The following is an 18275-nucleotide window of genomic DNA, read 5'->3' as shown; positions in this document are numbered from 1 at the left end:
ATAAGTGGTGTCATAACAAGAAATTGCATTTCTATACAGAAGCCTGTTCTTCCTGTTCTGAGTATTGAAAAGAAACCCATCAATTGAACAAAATCTTCCTTTATTCTTACATGAAAGATGTGAGTGTGTCTTTCTGAGCCAGTACTATGGCTCAAGCAGTTCCATCAGCTCTCATCCATGTAACAAGCATGGACAAGGCCCCTCCTCTACTGGGGACTGATACATCTAGACTGGAGTAACACCATAATGAATTTTGTCTGACATTTGCCATACTCAGCCCCCTGTCCAGTTGCACAGACTTATGCCAAACATAGGCCAGAAGGCTACAGATTTTTCCATCCATGCTTATGCCAGTTGAATTTCTATGAATATTGAACAAAATCAGTTTGGCTGTCTCCAAGAGAGAACTGTGTGAGCCAGCTGCCCTAGATGCCTCCTGCTATGAGTGCAAAGCAGATATTTTAGAGAGGGGAGTCATTAGGCCTCATTCAAATCTATTGAATGGTTTTATCTTGGAAAAGATTTCTTTTTTCTTTGTGTATGTGTGCATGGAGTGTCTGTGACTAACTTTGCATCAAAGATGTCACTCTGCTAAATCCATCCATGAAAATAATAGAAGGAATGGGTCAGCTTCTTTCTTGCAGGGTCCCATACTGTTGTCCAAGGAGTCAAAATCAATACTGCAGCTGAAACAAGCAGCCTGTCTGCTCTGTGAGGTGTGTCAGCTATCCTCAAAGTACTGTTCTCACCCTTCAAGAATTATTTGGTCTGACCTGAAGAGTCTAACTGAAGAGGGTCTTTGCATGAAGTGGTAGATAAGACTGTCTATTGTAAAATGCAGTGTCCAACTGGCAGGAAGAATAATGTCTGAACTCCAATGCTTTCAGAAGGCTAATTAATTACTTTATTATACTATATTATACTATAACTATATTACACTAACAAGAGCTATCACTAACTAACTGATTAGAATACCCGTGACTCTCTCTGCCTGAGAATCTCGACACACACGTGGATCCAATTGGTCAATGAATCCAAACACCATCAGCAGAATCCAATCAAGCAATCACCTTGGGTAAACGATCTCCATACCACATTCCACATGGGCACAAACAGGAGCAGTGAATGAGATAAGAGTTGTTTTGATTCTCTTTTCTCTGCTTCTCTCACAGCTTCTCTCAGGAGAAATCCTGAGAAAGCTAAGTCTCTCTCTGTTCAGAGGGCATGTGAATGCCACAGCTGTCATCTCCTAATGAATTCCAGGTAGCATATAAAGTCACAGGTAATGACAGCATGCATGGAAAGTGTATTCTGTGTTTTTACTGATGCATAGGATTTGCTTTTAGTTTGCAATAGAAAATGCTTTCTTAAAAGTATAAAAATTATGTCCTCTAGTTAGATGTCAAACTGAATATGATGGTCTGATTTTTAACAAAAATACCTTTTAAAATACTCTGGAATTTATGGTATTGTCTTACTAATACATAAATATAATTAAATTTGTCTCTCTGGGCACTTCTTTCAACAGTGAGGGATTGGTCTTCCCTGAGAGCATGAAAGGTGGTCAAAAAGGATGTAAAGGGGAATGAGGGAGATCAGTCACAGGCTTCTGAATTGATTGGATTTTTTTTCCACAAAGTTCTATTTAATGTGGTTGTGTCACATATTACTCAAGATTTGAACTGATGGAGATGATCAAATCCATCTGCCAATGAATTTCACAGAATCACAGCAGCTTGGGAGAGATCTCCAGAAGCCATTTGGATTAACTCCCTGCTCAAGCTAGAACACACAGAACCTGTTGCCAGGACTCATGTCTAAAAGGCTTTTGAATATCTTCAAGGATGGAGACTCCATAAGCTCTCCAGGCAATCTGTGCCAGTGCTTGGTCATCCTTGCAACAAAAAAGTGTTTTCTGGTGTTCAGAGGGAACCTCTCATGTTTCAGTTTGTGCCTGTTAACTCTGGTTTTGTCACTTGGCACGAATGGAGCCTGGCTCTGCCCCCTTTGCACCCTCCCCTCATGAATTTATATATACTAATAAGATCTCCCTGAGTCTTCTCTCCTGAACATTCCCAGCTGCCTCAGCTTGCCTTATGTGTGAAGTGCTCCAGTCCCTTCATCATCCAAACAGCCTCACGTATCTGAGTAATTTTGCTGTAGCTTTCCAAGGATCTTGCAAAATGTATGTCTTGTTTTGTTACTAATGTCACCATTTCTTATAACTGGCTCTGAGATCACAGGTGCAAACACTGCATAGCAGAGTCAGGATTACATTCCACCAGCACCATAGGAACAGCCTGTTGAGTAAAACATGTCTTAATCTGTTGACTACATTAAGTAAAACATTTACATGGGTCCATTTAGGATACAGCATTTTTGCTTTACAGTGAAAATCAATGTTTGAGGCACTTGTAAGGTATGACTGGAAGAGCCATTATCAGTATCATTCCCACTATCAACTGAATGCCTGCTTCTCTGGAGTGTTATCTGAAGGAGAAAGAACATGTTGGCTTCATGAAATCCTGGGGTTTGGTGGCCTGGGGCCAAGGCAGATCAGCTGGGCCCACGGGGAAAGGCTCCCAGAGGTGGTGGGGAGGCTGTGGATACAGCCAGCCCTGGGCTTGGGCCCTGGCAGAGCTTCGGCCAGCGCCGTGTCGTAGTCCTGCCACAGGCTGGTTGTGGCCCTTGATCCAGGTGCAGAACACACCTCGGGGCCAACAGGGATGTTATCAGGTGTTTTATGATCCAGGCGAAACCAGAAACAGACATTGGTTTACTCACAGGATAATGCATTTATTAGTTCAGCTTGCAAGGTCCTGTTACGCAATAGGAGGATGTTTTGATGAAGTGCCTAAGCAAAAAGTCCATCCACAAGCACATTTTCCAAAGAAACATTAGGGCTCTGTGCCATTAATTCTGTATTTATGTTGCTTCTGTTTAGAACATATCTGACTAATTGCATTTATGGTTGTACTCAGAGAAGGGGAGCCAGGTGTTTTAGCAGTTTGTCCAAATGTTATATCACTTCAGGCTCTGCCTGGAAAAATTAATAGTTTTTCAAGTATTGTCCCAGAGCCACATTTATCTGATTACTAAATACGCATCCTGTTAATGGGATCCTTCCTCTAATAACAGTATTGAGAGTTTGGAGACTGAGGGCTCAGAATCATTAAAAATGCCCCTATGTGATTAACTATCTGAGATTAATTGCAAACACCAAAGAACATTGTCACTAAAAGCCTTTTGTTAAACACAGATACATATTTTTTTTTCCACTAGTAATTTATCTAAGTAAAATTCAGGTTTTGAGAAGAACATAATTTTTTCAGGAGGAAGCGGCAGTACAGGTCTCTGCAATCATGTAATCATGTTTGAGAGCTGATGAAGGGAAAAAAAACCTTTTAAATCTATTTAAACTAAACTGGCTGAATGGCAGGTCCCAGAGGTGATAATCGGTGGCACAGGGTGTAGCTGGAGGTCTGTCACTAGTAGGGTTCCCCAGGGTTCAATACCAGGCCCCAGTATTGTTTGTCTTATTCATCAATGGCTTGAAGGAAGGGGCAGAGGCCTCTTCTGTTCCAGCAAGTTCACAAAGCTGGCAGCAGTGGCCGATACCCCAGAGGGCTGTGCAGCCCTTCAGAGGGACCTCGACAGGTTGGAGAGATGGACAGAGAGGAACTGTCTGAAATTCAGCAAGGGCAAGTGAAGGGTCCTGCACCAGGGGAGGAATAACGCCCTGCACCAGGACAGGTTGGGGGTCAGCCTGCTGGAAAGCAGCTCTGAGGAGAAGGACTTGGGGGTCCTGGAGGACAACAAGTTGTCCATGAGCCAGCAGTTCATCCTGGGGTCCAAGAAGGCCGATGGTACCCTGGGCTGTATTAGGAAAATAATTTCCAACTGCAAAGGGCTGTTTATCTGTTCCATTTATAATGTTTGGTAGGACAGAAAAGGACTTAGGACTTTCTCACTGCTCTTACCGTACTGCGGGTTGTTTCTGATTTTGCAGTCCATTCTGTTGCTTGTAGATATCTTTGCCTTCTCCTCCAGCTAGTTGCTGCCTTCAGGACATCAATCAAATCTCTGAGCTGTTTTGTCATCTGTGTGGATTTTCTGGGCTATTTTTCTGGTCATATTTTCTATGTATTTATCAGGCACAAATGAAATAATCGTCAGTGCTCTGCCATTGCTGCTTTACCCTGTCTTACAAACTGCTAATTCTAATTGCCCTGGCTGCAGCTGAAAATTCCTTTGCCAGAGCATTTTTTGAGCTTAGGTTTCTCACTGTATTTCTGGAGGCTGGCAATGGTCTTGCTTTTGTTCATATATTCTGACTTTTGGGACATTTATGGCAGTTTCACAGAAGCAGTCAAAAGCAAAACACATAGAAGAGATAAGAGAGGGATTTCACAGTGCTTTCAGAGCAATGATTTCTTTGGTGAGAGAAAACCAAAGAGCTGCAGCCAGCCAAAGCTGGTGCTTTCAGAATCAGACCTGTCTGATATAACGGCCAAAATCAATAGATTCAGTCACAACTGTGCAATGTGGACATCTATGAGAGATTGTCATACACCTAATATCTGTCTAACATACCTTTATCTACTCCTGCTGTGCAAAGCAGCCCTGTTGGATTACTGCTTTGACCTTGACAACAGTGCTACAAGATTCTTGGGTTTTTGCACAGGGAACAGCACAAAAAATGAGTACAAAAAATGTGTTTCTCTGCTTTGTAATTTGCCTGGCTGTAGGTCAGGTTATGCCACACTAGAACCCCTCTGGATTTGAAATCCTCTCTGTGCTTTTCTGCATATGTATGTGTATATGTATATGTATGTATAGAGGTAACTGCTCCTCATTACATTACTATATTTCCCTTCAAAATGTTTGGGCAAGGTCACAGGGATCTCTGCCCATACAGAACCATAAGCTCAGAATGACTCAAGTAGTAAGGAACATTAACAAAGTGGTTAGGAACAACCATCATGGATTTTCCACAGAGATATGGTGGCTGACTAGCCTGATCACCTTGAAGAATGAAAACACTGAAGAGAGGGAGCTTTTATGCATCTTGATTCCATGAAGACTTTCAGCAGTGTCTCAATGCATCCTTGTAGCCAAACTGATGCTAGATAGATTGAAGACAACTATAAACTGGGTGGAGTATTCACTGGACTGCCAGGCCTAAAGGGTGAGATCAGCTGTGCCAGGTCCATCTGGCAGTGAGTCAATAGCAGCACCCTGAAGGCTCTTTATTAACAGCCTGGCCAGCATCAAGTCAGGTGAGAGCATCTGGCACATTGAAAGGGAAGGCCACTACTCACAAGGACAAACAGCTTTACAGAATCTTCATTATTTCCAACCATAGTGAATGCAAGGCCTTGCTCCTGGGATGGCTTAGCCCCCCTGCATCTGTTCCACTCAGGAGACAGGAGAAGCACCGGAGCATTACAGAGCAGGAACTGACTGGCTGCAGAGCAGCCGGGATGAAAAGGACTGGGGGTCCTGATGGGCAGTGGACTGAACAGGAGTTCACTGTACACACTGACAGCAATGAAAGCCAGCAGCCAGCTGGGCAGGGAACTCTGCATCACACTGGTGTAATGTGCACCACCAGTACACCACACTTGACTCATGACATCCCATCCTGAACCCTGGTCCAGCTCTGGGCCCTCCACTATGAGAAAGATACAGATGGGCCTGAGCACGTTTGGCATAAAACCACCAACATCTTTGGGGCTGACACATCAGAGCTAAGAGAGACTAAAGGAACTTTTCAGCCTGGAGATCACATTATTTCAGGGGGACCTCACAGACCATGGATACTCCACACACTGGAGGATAGAACCAGATCTGCAAGGGACAACTCATTAGAATTAGGGAGAAAAGGGAGAAATAATACAATATACTATTCCCATATTAAAAGACTATAAACAAAGTTTTCTTCAGTGTCTTTGAGGAAGAGTCTGTTTTTTCTCACTGGAACAAAAGAAGGGTAGGTATTGCGGTTACAAAATTTTGAAGCAGGAGAGCAGATAAGGGACCAAAATAATCAAATAGGATAAAAATACATTTCAGGGTTTTTTTAAACATTTTACTACTCCTGTTTATTTGGGCTTTCATAAAAATTTGTTAATTCATAAAAAAAACCTTTGCTTTTCTGTATGCTTCACAATTGGTAACAAATGGTAAATTGTTAATATTTTTGAAAACATGAGCAAAACACTAGTGTTTTTTGAAATTGGCAACATCAGACTTTCAAAAAGATGTCTGTATTTATAAACATTTGGTAATATTCAAAAAATAATGATATATTAACAATAGAATATAACAAAAATGCTGATAAGCTTATGCACCTTTATGTGTATATTTACCGTTTAGAGGTGCAAAGATACAATTTTCATCAAAACTTGAATACAATTTTAAAAATGCAATGTGCAATAAAATGTGTAGGAAATGACCAACTTATTTTCAGTTAAAAATATTGAAAATTAAGGTAAAAGACAATGAAAGTAAAAAGTCAAACAATTGACCAAAATTAACACAGCTAGCAGAATAATGGCAGAAGAACCTGGTGTGGGTTTTTCTGAGTCAGTGTAGATGAGTACATTCAGCATCACCAGATGTTCTGCGATCACACATTCTGACATGCTACAAAGGGACTGAGTATTGTCAAAGTTACACAATTCCTGATTGGGAAGATTCCTATAGCCAGCTCCCATTTTCTGCATTTTCAATCACAGCATTCTTGTTTTCAACTGTTCCATTTGCATCACTTCTTTCTTCTAACACTACCACTAAGCTTGACAGAGTTGTTTGAGGATCAAGCAGTTTCACAAGGGGGATGTCCACCTTTCGCTCCTGAAAGACACGGTTCTGAATTGTCATGGCTAACATAGAGTCTATGCCCAGAGATGAAAGTGGTGTATTCATGGTTAGTTCCTCTGCGTTCACTCCTGTGAGGTCACTCACCAATGAGGTGATGTAGTCCTCAGATTTGAGAAAGGCAGCATCTGGGACTTCAGTTTCCTCAAACGTTTCAATCTTGTTCTTGAAATCTTCAGAAATAAGTGATATGAAGCGACTTTTGAGAGAAGTAATCTGAGTAAAAACATGATGATACAAAGCTTGAAAGTTCAATTTGACCACAGCTTGGTGTGCGTTGTTTATAAGTAAGGTCTTCCTGAGATAGTCATGAATTTCATGTACTTGCAGAATGTCTATGCCCTTGGATCCCAGAATGCTCTGAATGTAGTTTTGGTTGAGCAGAATGCCGAGGTTCAACGCGCCCCAGTTAATGGCCTGGCCTGAAAGCCCACAGTTCCTCCTGTAGAGGCAGAAGACATCCAGGAAAGAGTTTGCAGCTGCATAGTTTGTCTGAGTGGCATTGCCCAGAAAAGAAGTAACAGAGGAGTAGCACACAAAGTAGTCAAGCTCCTGGTCTCTGGTAGCCCAGTGAAGATTTAGGGTCCCTGCTACTTTTGGGCTCAGCACTTTATGAAAGTCAGCCAGCTTCAGCACTTCAAGGTGGCCATCGTGTAAAGCAACAGCACTTTGGAACACCCCTTTGATCGGACTCCCCACAAAGGTGTTGGCAATGGACTGGAAAGCTTTCTCAACATCACTGGTCAAAGCCACATCACACTGCACGGACACTACTTTGCTCCCTTTGTACTGCTGCTGCAAAGCCCTTAACTCTTCTTGCTTCTCACTGCTGGGAATTCTCCTGGAGAGGATTGCAATGCACCCTCCTCCGTTCTCAGCTATGAATTTCACTGTTTCAAAGCCAAGTCCGGTGAGCCCCCCAGCTACTACATAAACAGCGTTCTGCTTGAACAGCTGCTTCTGGGGCTGGTACAGCGGGATATCTGAAAGCACACTGATGTCCTTCTGCCTTCCCAGAACAGCAAGGGGGACAGAAGTGCAGGTAAAATAGGACATTACAGAATTTAGCCCTTCAAAGTTCTCAGCCTGCTGAAAAACAGAACCTGAGAGATGTCTAAACCCTTTCATATCCATGGAACTGATCCAGGCATGTACGGTCTTCTGCACGTCCTTTAGCGGTGCTTTCTGGAAAAGGCTGGCAACGGCAAGGATATGAAAGCTGATGTTTTCATGATCAATTTCACTGACATTCTGGATACATTCAGACTGTTGACTGCCACACACGATGACCACATCTTTAAGAGAGTACATGTGGGCCAGATCCTCCTGAGACAGTCTGTTGACTGGAGGAAGAACAACAAGGGCACTGCACAGGTTGATATACAGGAACACATTAGGAGTGGGCTTAGCAAGGACTGCTCTCCAACCCATCTCTTCTGCTGCTGCAGAAAGAACATGGCACAAAACTGAGGATGGCTCTGTAGTAATAATACCCAATGTTCTGCCATGCTTCCCTTTGGGTAATCTCTGAGTGAAGATTTCCCATGCAATGATGAAGTATGACAAACAAGGGACATTCTGGAGGAATGGCGATTTCCTTGCATTGAGACAAACTGTTCCTGGAATCTGAACTCTGGATGATGCAGCAGTGGGGTAACATGAAACCACATGATCTCCCACTTTCACTTTTTTCACATCACTGCCTGTTGCAGTGACCGTGCCACTGAAATCAAGAGCTAGAAGCCTGTGTTTGTCTCCTGCCTGTGAGTTCCAATACAGCGTCTTACCAAAGCTGCAGCTAGAAACACTAATGGGAAAATAATCTTCTGAGTGCAGACAAATTTTCTCCACTTGAATTTCAACACTCTGTTTGTCAAGCTGAGTAGCAGTGCTGGTGGACAATTCCCCGGACAAGTTTTTTGCTGTGTATGGATCAGAAGTGTACAAAGTGAATGATTGTGATTTCTGGAGAGATCTTACAGGTTGGATGAAATCTGCATCTACAAAAGGTGTGCGTCTGATTTCGGACACATAAATTCTTCCCTGGCTGATGCACACCTCTGGATATTCCCCACCTTGGTACTTGACAAGAACATCTGCTAACACTGAGATGTCCAGGGAAGTGGAGGAGCTGAGGTCAATCAACTGAAATGTGATTTCTGGAACTTCAACAGTACAAGTTCTGGTCATGCCATACAATGCAAACCCACAGTTAACGTGGTCCACATATCTCTCTGTTGTTCTGTAGGTGATCACTCTGATGGAACAGCGGGACGTCTTCTCTTTTAGTGCCACCACTACCTGGCGATAGGCTTCGCAGCACTTTGCCAACTGATCTACTGCTTTCCTTGGGGAATCTTCATTTAACTTTTGGATTCCCCACAGGAAGAGAATTTCATCATAATCCTTAACCTCTGCTCTCATTTTATTCTGTGTGTCCCCTTCCACAAGGCATTCCCAGCCTTCATACATAACATATCTCGAAGCAGGATGCAAGTATTTTTTGAGCTGCTCAGCTATCCCAAATCTGTCTGCAAACACAAGGACTCTGGGCTTAAACCCCAGATGTCCAATTGTCTGTGAAAGAGAGACTTCTTTCCATTTGTTTTCAAACAGAAACTCATTGTCTCTGGAAGAGGATTCCTTCATGAAAGTGATGGCAACGCGCTTGAGCTCAGCCAAAACTGAGCCGTGTTTGTCCACAAAGCATCCACAGACCTCAAGGCAGTTCCCAGTGGATTTGCTCATTCTCATGTATATCATCATTTCCTCCTCCAGCGGGCGCAGCACCACCAGGCTGCCTATCCCGGAAGGAAAGCCTGCTCTGGACGGCAGTGTCCTTGAGGTCAGGACAGCGGTCATCTGCAGAAAAGAGTCGAGCAGCACTGGGTGGATACAGTAGCTGTACATGTCTCTGGCAATCTCCTCATTCACCTTGATGCTTGTTATAGCTTCCTTTAGCTCCTGGCAGTAATGCACATCACTGAGCTGCCTGAATATGGAGCCATACTGAAAGCCAACCTGAGACAGTGCTTCATAAAGCTCCTCTCTGCTAATCACTGACCTGCATCTTCGATAGATGGCTTGGAAGGAGATGCTACTTTCTTCCACCACTCCTTCAATCCCCTTTGCCACTTGGCCAGCAGCATAAACTGCGTTGGAGGAAGAGAGAACTTCAAAGGTTGTTGTGGCTTTTTGCGGACTCAGCTTGATACTCAGCACTTGGGAATTCTGTGTAAGAACACACGGTGCAGAAAAACTGATACTCAGCTGGCAAGTGCTCAGAGGCACTTTAGGTTCTGACCTGCTCATCACAGAGGCCAGACCAAGTTCCACATAGAAAGCACCAGGGACTAAGGCCACCCCATTGTTCTTGTGCTCATATAAGTATGGTGTCGTGTCCTGGGACACCAGGCAGCCAAGCTCCACGTTGTCACTATTTATGCTGTAAATCAATGGATGACTGGAACTGACACCTCCTTGGTTTGTTTGTTGATGGATATCCAGGCAGGTCATGAGTTTTTGGTGATCAAATTGATATCGTGGAATGGCCACAGGAACACTTTGATACCCATCATAAAAGTGCTGCCAGTTGGGATTAAAACCCAGTTCAAACAGATTTCCTACCAGGGTGAAGAGCGTCTGATATTCTGCGTCTGTTTGCAAAGAGGACAACACCTTTGTGCCCTTCCCTAGCGTTTCTTTTATGCTTCGCTGCAGTGCTCGGTGAGGACTTATTTCCACAAACACCACGTTTTCCCTGCCTCTGGCTGCAGTTTGGATGGCTTGTGTGAAAGCAACAGGCTTGCGAGTATGCTGTGCCCAGAATTTGCCCTGAGCAAAGTCATTTTCAGATGCAGCCGCCCCAGTCAGTGTTGAAATCACTTCCATTTCCCCCTCCTGCCTTTCTAAAGGCTCTATCTGCTCCTCCAGCTCCTCGACTATCATATCCATGCTGAGGCTGTGGTACGCAGCTGGAACATTTAAAACATGAAGAAAGATGTTTCTCTGTCTGAAAACTTCAGCTAACTCTCTCTGGACAGCTTCCACAGCCTCTACACTCCCAGACAAGGTGCAGGAAATGGGGCTGTTGAAAGCAGCAATGCACACCTTTCCTGAGTAGGGATGCAGGCGTGCAGCAATCTCTTCAACAGGGATGTTCCCAACCACCAGCATTCTGCCGCTGGCAGTCTTTGCCTGCAGCCTGCTCCGGTGATAAATCACTTTGACTGCATCTGCCAGGGAAAGGTACCCAGCTATATGTGCAGCAGCAACTTCCCCCACCGAGTGACCAACAACAGCAACAGGCTTAATACCCCAGTGCTTCAGGAGGGAAGCTACAGCAACCTGCAGGGCAAACAGCAAGGGCTGAGAAAGCTCTGGATTCAACAAGTCCTTTGGGCTATGATTGCTTGCTGGCAGGAGGCTGATGGCAGCGTGCTGCTGAAAAAGGTCTTCTATTTCCTTACACTTGTCTCTGAACATGGGCTCTGAGCTCAGCAGTGCCTCACTGAACTCCTTCAGCGTTACGCCGTTGCCACAGAACACAAACACCAGCTGTGGTTCCACTTTGGACATGGCAGGTTCCGTGCTCGCTGCCAACTTAAGCTCTTGCTGCAGGTGTTGGAGGGAGTTTGTGACAAACGCTTTTCGGTACCTGTAGCTGGCATGGCTTCTTCTGCAGGCAGATGTATAGGCCAGGCTTGGGAGAGTTACGGAGTTCCTTGTGCTCAGCTGCTCAGCTGTGTCGGCCATTGTCATCTGAAGGGACTTAGGGGATGCTGCTGACAGCAGAACTAATTCCAGGGGCTTCTTAAAGGCAGGAAGAGGCTCTGGCTGCTTCACCTGCCTGACTACAACATGAGCATTGGTTCCTCCAAATCCAAAACAGTTGATGCCAGCTACTCTTCCATACTCACTAGATCCTTCCCAGGGCTCTACAGCTGTGGCAACAGCAAGGTTTAATTTCTCTGTATCGATGCTGCTCATCTCCTTTGAGTAATGCAAGGATGGAACAATCTTTCCATGATGCATCATCAGGAGCACTTTGATTAATGCGGCTGCTCCAGAAGCTGATTCCGTGTGTCCAATATTTCCTTTCACTGAGCCGATTTTCAGAATGGGAACTTGGGAAGACCTGCTTTTGCTAATGACACTGCCCAGGCTCTCTGCTTCTACAGGATCTCCAGCAGCAGTTCCTGTGCCATGAGCTTCAATGTACTGCACAACTGCGGGATCAACATGACTTTCATAAATGTTGCGCAGTAAGTTCTCTTGCTCTATTTGAGATGGTCTCGTGATTGGAGTCGTGGACCTGCCGTTCTGATTGACTGCACTGATGTTTATCACGCCCCAGATTTTGCTGTGGTCTTCCTTTGCCTGTTCCATGAAAAGTTAAATTGTCTTTAATAAACGCAGTTTCTTTGTAAGGAAGACAACAAAAAGCCACAACAAAGCCAGGAATAACCAGAACATGATGCTAACTTTTAAATGCAAGATCCTTTCCCTATGATACCGAAATGAATATATTCTAAAGAAATGCTTCATTAATCTTACAATTTGATTGGAAAAACCTCTCTGGAATAGTCATTATTAAAGCTGAAGACACAAAATTCAAGCACACAACCAGTCTTATTTCAGGTTGCTCTACAAGCAACCTTACCTTTTTCAGTGGTTTGAGGAAAACAACACCGCAGCCTTCTCCCCTTCCATAGCCATCTGCTTTTTTGGAGAAGGGTTTGCTTATGCCATCTGGAGAGATCATTTTGGCTTTACTGAGAGATACAAATGTGCGGGGATCGATGATGCAGTTCGCCCCACCACAGATTGCTGCCTCGCAGTCTCCTGGAGTTAAACAGAAACAAATATTCATGTTGAAATGGCCCTGGTGATAGAAGAAACCGTAACAATCCTGATTTCATTGTCCAGCACCTCTTCAGTCTCATTACCTGATTTAATGGCTCGCAAGGCGTAGTGCAGAGCAAAAAGAAAAGACGAACATGCAGTGTCGACAGTCAGAGAGGGTCCAGTCAGATTAAATGTGAAAGAGATCCTGTTGGCAGCAATGCTCATTGCTGTTCCAGTACCATCATAATGATTTATTTCATTCACAGCTCTGCTGGTTATGATTCCATAGTCTCGATTCATGAGACCTGGAAAACATCAGATACATGTCAAGTTAACCCAAGCCAACAATAGGCATGTACAGCTCAAAACCTGATGGTGTGGTTTGGTTTTCAGTGTTAAGATGAAACCATATGGCATCAGGGCTCCTGTCATGAAGCTTTGCTCCAACACAAGTCAAAGGCAGAAGTCTCAGCAATTTCCCCTGGACCCAACTTACACACACACACATAACACTGGAAATTCCTACCTGCCCAAGAAATGACAGGAAATTCCTGCCCAGGAAATGGCCTTTCCTAATGGCTTAGCTCACTGTATGATGCAGCTAAGATCTCTGTAGTCTGCTTAGACCCCTGTATCTCACTTTGAGACTGAGATTCAGTTTTGAGACTCAGGTTGTTTTAGTTTAGCTATGAGAACATTTATCAACCAGTTACAAGGAGGGTAGTTCAGACATAAATGTACAAGACATTAGCTTCAGTTCCTCAGATGTTCCAAGTTAAAGGTCACAGCACAAACTACATCCAATATTCTCTATTTTTTTTTTTTTTCACACTTGAAACCAGTAAGAAATAGTAAAGAAGAGCAGGACCTGTGAGAGTAGCTGTGTCCTCTTTTTGAGAACACTGTGCTGGAAATATGGTAGATCCTCAAGTCCATGAGCACGTGTGGAAAGTGCAGTAGCTCTATTCAGAGAGCAAGGAATAGTGCCCTCAGTGGAGGAAGAGCATCTCTCAGACTAAAAGGTAATTTAAAGCATTTCCCCTACAGGTGCATCAGTCAAACACCCCTAGAAAACTCCTTTTTTAAAGAGACACAGATTGCACCAGCAATAATGTGCTGTTACTCTACTATTGTCTTTTAAATATCTTTCAACAGCATCTGGTATCATCTCCTCTGTAACTGTTTGGGTACTGACAAAGGCAGTTGGACAAGTGCACCTTGGTACCATTCTAATGGCCACAGGAGGATTTCTGCTTCTTTAAAAGGATATTAATCCCCAAAATACCTTACCCAAAGTGATACTGGAAAACAGCATACTGGGGAAAAGTGTAGGCCTGTGTAGAAGCCCAGAAGATAAAGGGCTAATGTGCATGTGTCAAACACCGATTGCCAGATAGCCAGGGAGCCAGCCAAGGACTGTCAGTAATAAGCAAGAATTGTTAAAAAAGCCAAAACCAGACAGGACCATGAGAAGGTAGGGCAGCACTTTTCTTGGATAAGCACCCTTGTTCTGCTTCACAGAGACATCCAGTCTTTCCTCAAACACTTTCAGGGACAGTGACTCCACCACCTCCCTGGGCAGCCAATTCCCATATCCAGTCACCCCTTATGTGGAGAATTTCTCCCTAATGTCCAGTCTAAGCCTCCCCTGGCACAGCCTGAGGCCATGTCCCTTCATCCTGTGTTCAGTTACCTGTGAAAGATGTTGATCCCCACATCACCACACCCTCCTTTCAGGCAGTTGTAGAGAGCAATAAAATCACCCCTGAGCCTCCTCTTCTCAGGCTGTACACCCCCAGCTCCCTCAGCTGTTCCTCACAGGACTTGTGCTCCAGACCTTTCCCCAGATCTGCTGCTTTTCTCTGGACCTACTCCAGCACCTCAATGTCCTTCCTCAATTGAGGGCCCCAGAAGTGGACACAGGACATGACTTGTGGCCTCACCAGTGCCATATGCAGTTGGAAGAATCACTGCCCTGCTCCTGTGGTGACACTATTGCTGATATAGGCCAGGATGCCATTGGCTTTCTTGGCCATCTGGGCACACACGGCTCATGTTCAGCTGCTGTCCACCAGTACCATCAGGTCCTTTTCCGCTGGGCCACTTTCACACCACTCTGACCCCATCAAACAACAAAAGGCAGCACCAGCACAGAAACAAGAATGAAACATTGACCCAAGTTCAATATGGGGAGGGAGGGGATGAAGACCACCCAAGAACCCCAAAGCCTCTGATGCAATTCCAATAAAGTCTGAAAGAAGGGACTGGACACAATAATTTGCATAGAAAGAGAGCAATCTGTCCTCAGGGCAGGGAAGCCTATCTATAAAAAGCTACCTGAAACAAACCTGGGGGTCCTTCAGGACCATAGACCATTGGCCTGACCAACACTGGAACAAGGACTGGTGATCACTTTTTCCCTCTTTTTCTCTCTCCCCTTCTTTAATTTATCTCTTCCCTCTTTTCTTCCACGTTACACCTTATCCACAACCCACTGCCATGTGCTGATACATCAGGTCAATATTCCAATTTCTTTGCCGAGTGTGTAATTTACTAAGAAAACGTTTCCTGTAGACCTGAAAAATTACATATCTTGGTGTTCCCCTTAAGGGTGGAACATCACAGCCTGGCTGGAACATTTTTGCTAAGAAGGGCTGGATTGCAGTTGCAGTTCCCTATTCCCTTCTGTGCCTGACCACAGGAAGAAGACCACCAAAAAGAGATACATGAATTGTACCATGAACTTCTAGAGTAGCCTGGTAATTCCTACCACTAGTGTCATAGCAGAGTAGCTTTAGAACTCCAGTCTAGTTCCAGCCTAGATTCAGTGCTAGATAAGATATTGAAAGGTTATAAAGGATTGCTCCAATCTTTGCGAGGTTCAAACACACTTTCTTTGCCATGAAATTTTCATCTTACCAATGAAAACACCTGTTTTGGTGCCACTGACAGATTCCACAGGAACTCCTGCATCCTCCAGGGCTTTGTATGTGCACTCTATCAGTAATTTCTGTTGTGGATCCATGCGTTCTGCTTCCATATTATTAATCCCAAACAGGTGGTTGTCAAATGAATTAAATCTGAAATACAAAGACCAGAATAAAATATGACATAAGTATAGAAGATGCATTTACTTCTAGACTCACAGTACACATTATTTGCAATTTCATGAAAACCCAAGCAGTAACTGGTATTTAGGCCACAGTTTCTATTTATGAAATTCAGAAGAAAATGTTTATAAGCCAAAGATGTTTTATGCCCCACCACAAGATATGTCATTTTATCAATGATTCTGCATTTCAGAGTTAAGAACTCACTCCAACCCATTTTTCTTATGGTTATTGCACTACTACCAACTTGATTCTCAGACTATGCAGTGCAGACTGTGCAGAATGAGACTTCCTCTGCTATAATCTGGCCATTGCCAGTAAGTTATACACAAAAAGTTTTCTACCTTGTTTTTAGCCAATACTTTACAATTTAAAACCAAAAAGTAGAGGATCAGCTCAGGTGTTTTCAACAGATACCAATGCTTCCCTAACAATACTTTGTGTGTATTTGTATTTGTATTTGTATTTGTATTTGTATTTGTATTTGTATTTAAAAGCATCTTCAAAATAGGCCCATGCTTACAAAAGACCAACTTTAATCATGTATACCAAGATCAGATTTATATGACCTTCTATCATTTCTTGATTTCAGAGCAGGATTCAATATCTAACATGGGACTAAGCACTAAAGTAATTCTGGGTCCTATGATTCAACCCTGCCAAGTATAAATTTCAGGAGACAATAAGATTTCTTCTGTGCATGCCAACTTCTCCTTTGAATGAAGCTCTACAGCCTGAGGATTTTAGGTGAATGAGGAATTCAAATAAAAGACACTTCTTTTGACCTTACTGTAATTTGCTATTCTGTACCCATGGTCTAAGTACTACAAAAGTCAGTGGTGCAGCAGGGTAAGAGACTCACTCATCAAGAAGAGCAGCTCGTGTTGTACAGATTTTTCCTGGCTTGTTGCCATCTGCATCATACCACTCCTTGACATTAAATCTCTCGGGGGGGATTTCTACAGTGCAGTTTTTGCCTTCTTCCAAGACTTTCCAGAAATTGTCAATTCCACTTCCTGTTGTACAAAGTTTTAAAAACAGATTAAATTATGTGCTCTCCTGCCCCATGCAGACTCAGAAATGCACAATCAGCAACAAGGACCTCCCACATGTAAATCTAAGCTGCTCAAGCAGACTTGCCACAGAAAGAAGTGATCATTCTTTAGTGAGAGGAAAATGAAAAATCATGACTGATCCCCTCCCTGCTTGTCTAAAAGCAAAGGAACCCCACAAAACCCTTAACCACCTTCTCTCCCCATTTCCCTACCCTCTCACTCTATCTACTCCACCTACTGCAACAAAGCAAAAAGCTTTCTTTTAGGAAAACCCAACCAGTTGATTTTACAGGCATTGCTGATAAGAATGTCCAGCCCTTCATCTGTCCTGTTCCTATGCATGTAGAGTCCTGTAACAATGCACAATCACCCAGCCAGTGAACACACAGAAAGTTCAAATCATCCCAGACCCATCCAGCTCATTTGTATGAGTTTCAGGTGCAGCCCAATGCCCTGCCCACAGCCAGCACTGCAGCTTCTTTTCTCTGTTTGTCTGTCTGCAAACAATTTAAACTAATTCCTTTCCACCACAGCACCACCTTTCAAAAAGATCCCACAAGCAGCAAAGCAACGAATTCAACTAAGGGACAAACCAACAACTGTTGGTTTTCTCCATTTCAACATTAATAAAAGACTCTGCTTTTCAATGTTCACTCACAGCCTGCTTTGCTTTTACCCCAAAGTTACCTCCAGGAAAGTTGCATCCTATTCCAACAATAGCAACTTCATCTGCAGTCTCGATCTCCATCTCCTGGGCTGCACAAGACAGAAGCACTGTCAGTCCAGTCCAACAATTATACATTTACCATTGAATAAATATTAGGTTAAAATGTGAACATTTCACAAACACACAAACTTGTACAAAACTTAGTTAATCTGGAATGATGTATTGTTGCTTGTGTTGACAAAGGACACTCCCCACAAGTGACCAGAGCTCTGTACTGTATTTTTCTTCTTGTCTCTACTTTTAGAGGGAATTCCCCACTTAATTCCCCAGACTTTCTCAAGCACAGACACTTCCTTTTTACTGTTTAGCCTCTGCTAACAAAATATTAATCTTTTCAACAAATTAGATGGCAAAGACAAGAATTCTCTTTGGGGTCAAATCAAATATCCCAGGATAGAGTTGACTGATGATTTTTTTTTTCTTGATTCTGAGAAAGGAACTTGTCGGATGAGAATCAGTTCAATTGAATGAATCAGAACTCATTAGGATGCCCAGCTCTAAGCCCTGCACTCCTCCTGGACTTCCTTCAACCCACAAAGAGGAGAAGATTCCTCTAGAAAGGATTTGTGGGGGACTCTTGGCAGTGGGGAGAGTTTCCCATCCCAGGGACAGCACAGCAGATCCCAAAAGCCTTTCTCAGTCACTGACTGGCAG

General features: G+C 43.6%; 1 protein-coding gene across 1 annotated transcript; it reads right to left on the bottom strand.

The window, feature by feature from the left end:
• Positions 1-6702: 6702 nt before the first annotated feature.
• Positions 6703-17642, bottom strand: LOC144246206 (uncharacterized). The gene is made up of 6 exons (XM_077782713.1): positions 17582-17642; positions 16702-16855; positions 15649-15809; positions 12831-13034; positions 12545-12726; positions 6703-12261 (listed from the first exon to the last, which is right to left on the bottom strand). Exons 1-6 carry the CDS (start codon positions 17640-17642, stop codon positions 6703-6705), a joined length of 6321 nt encoding a protein of 2106 aa, XP_077638839.1.
• Positions 17643-18275: the final 633 nt, after the last annotated feature.

This window comes from Lonchura striata, chromosome 1 (genome assembly GCF_046129695.1).
Source record: "Lonchura striata isolate bLonStr1 chromosome 1, bLonStr1.mat, whole genome shotgun sequence".
In the NCBI taxonomy this organism is placed as follows: domain Eukaryota; kingdom Metazoa; phylum Chordata; class Aves; order Passeriformes; family Estrildidae; genus Lonchura; species Lonchura striata.
Note: the sequence above shows the minus strand (reverse complement) of the source record. Positions and strands in the feature narration are given on the sequence as shown.